This window comes from Rhagoletis zephyria, unplaced genomic scaffold (genome assembly GCF_001687245.7).
Source record: "Rhagoletis zephyria isolate East Lansing unplaced genomic scaffold, Rhagoletis_zephyria_1.1 Rzeph_scaffold_29242, whole genome shotgun sequence".
NCBI lineage: Eukaryota > Metazoa > Arthropoda > Insecta > Diptera > Tephritidae > Rhagoletis > Rhagoletis zephyria.
The window spans coordinates 2,171-4,665 of record NW_016186299.1 but is presented as its reverse complement, the minus strand read 5'-3'; the positions used below and the strand labels follow the sequence as shown (position 1 = coordinate 4,665).

At 42.6% G+C, this 2,495-nt stretch overlaps 1 protein-coding gene across 1 annotated transcript; it reads right to left on the bottom strand.

Annotated features, from left to right (window-relative positions):
* Positions 1-83: 83 nt before the first annotated feature.
* Sgsh (N-sulfoglucosamine sulfohydrolase) lies at positions 84-2,011 on the bottom strand. The gene has a single exon (XM_017639243.1). The coding sequence runs from the start codon at positions 1,801-1,803 to the stop codon at positions 202-204; it is 1,602 nt and encodes a 533-aa protein (XP_017494732.1). The 5' UTR covers positions 1,804-2,011; the 3' UTR covers positions 84-201.
* Positions 2,012-2,495: the final 484 nt, after the last annotated feature.

The following is a 2,495-nucleotide window of genomic DNA, read 5'->3' as shown; positions in this document are numbered from 1 at the left end:
ATATCAGTTCTATAGTATATTTTCCATATAATCATTATTTCAAATTTATATCTTATTTTATGGAATAGCTATGTATTTGTTTGTTTACTAAAGATTCTGTGTATTTACATACATATGTATGTTTTTTCAAAATTCAATTTGTATAGATAATTGAGTATTATACCTATAAATATGTAGATAGGTAGATATGTATTTAAATACTTAGATCAACTCATACTTGTCGTATTGTGTCAATGAGCGCCGTAACGCCTCGTGTCCCAGTGTCAGACAGGCCGGACTTTCTTTGTATACACCCTGCGCCTCCAGCACCGCATGCGGCGCGCAACGCCATGGATCGCCTGTCTTCACTTGCCACTTGACCAAACGGGCGCTCAACTCCTCAAATACACGCTGATACTTTGATTTCTCCATTAAATTGTTGCGTTCCAAAGGATCAGCCTTAATATCGTACAACTCCCACTCCGGTCGTTCATAATAGGAAAGCAGCGACTTGTACCATGGATAGGGCTGTTTAGCGATCGTCGCATTCAACAGTTGTTGGAAAGTAGGCGATGTGTAGAGATCTTGATCGATGGGGAAGTAGGACCAGAAGTTAAGATTGTGTATCAGTTTGTAGCGGCGTGTGCGTATCATGCGCATAGGGTAGGTCATGGTGACCTCATGGAAATTTTGACTACCAAACACAGCGTCGCTCTCCACTGGTTGTGGTTCTTCGTACAATATCGGCAGTAGAGACTTGGTTGCATCATCGCTAGATCCATTCACAGTAGGTGTATAGTAGTGGAAAGCATCTAGTACGGTGTTGAAAATGTCCAGTAAGCTTGACATAGCCGCCGTGGTCTCATGGCGACGTGCTTTAACTGTTGGCGCCGCAATAATCATTGGTTCGCGCACACCCCGTTCATAGAGGTTCGTACGACCGCCTGGGAACGGTGGACCATTGTCCGATGTATAGATGACTAAGGTATTCGCATCGAATGCTTTCGCTGCGAGTTCTTTTAGCACCACGCCGACACCTTGATCCAAACGCGATGTGGTCATGTATTGTGCTGCCAGTTCCTGTCTTACTACATCGGTATCAGGTAAATGCGCCGGCACATCCAAATTACGCCAATCATAATAAATTGGTTTCCAATCTGGTATTGTGCCCATTCCTTCCTCGCCGGAGCCCCAACGTTCACAGAATTCACCATACTGCGGTGTTATGTGGCCACAACGATGTGGATCGTGAAAGGCGACCAGTAGGAAAAACGGACGTGCTTCCTCTCTAGCCTTGGCGAAGAACTGCCGTGCATAGAGCCTAATATTGGTTATATTGCGGCCTATTTGGTTGATCGGATGTTGCTCCTCTGTCTGCTCGAAATCAAAGCGAAAGTTCGGAGCAGCACCAACATGCTTCTTGCCGATGATGCCGCTTAGAATGCGACCTTTTGACTTTTCACGCAGCACATTCGGTAGCGACGAAACGCCGGGCAGCACGTTGAAATTATGTACGCCCTGGTGGAGTCCATACATGCCATTGCTGTGACTCGCTTGCCCGGTTAAAAGTTGTGCGCGACTTGGCGAACAGCTGCTTACCGAAGTGAATGCGTTGTTGAAGAGCAAGCCGCGCTCAGCCAATGCATCTAAGTTTGGCGTCTGGCAGAACTTGTTTAGGTATGCGCCCGACTCGAAACCAGCGTCGTCGGCTAAAAGTATCAAGACATTTTTTATTTCATCATTTGCCGCTGACGTTATACTTAGCGGGCTCAAGGCGGCAAGCAGTGCTAGAAGTTTGATTGTAAGTTGATAGAGCAGCGACATTATAAGTACCTACGATGTACATATGTATGTATACAAGATCGACCGATTTATATATTTCCAATTGTTTCAACTAAATATTTCACTGATAGGCTCTTAATATTGTTATTTTTCTTATAAATATACATATATTATTGGTCAGCTTATGTGACAGACATTTTAGTAACAACTAATCCAAACAAAATTAAAACTGCCATCAGCGACGAGAGTCACTTCCGAACTAACGCAAGACTATTTATCCGGCTTTGATTTAAAGCTGAGACTTACATTTGCGCCAGCAACATTCGTTCATTCTCAACTTTGCGGGTGAAGCGAGCTCAAAATTTGTATCCCGCTTGCTCTACTTTTGGTTGCGACAATAGACTCCAGCTGAGGCAGTTGAAAGATACAAATGTATGTACGTATATACATATGAAATTACTGTGCAGTACGAGAACCAATGCTGGATACATAGCGCCAGAGAAGGTCTTACAGTGGGCCTAGGATAGTAAATAATCACTGAAAATAAGTTATTATGTATAAAAATTAATTGCTGTGCATTTGGCTTGAATAGATACGGTAACGACTGGACAGATACGCTAACGACAGATGATTCCGTCATAAATAAATTATAATTGATAGGTTCTTATCAACAACAATATACCTTTAGTTAGTTTTAAACATTATGTGTAAATAAATAATTTTGACTTTTTTTT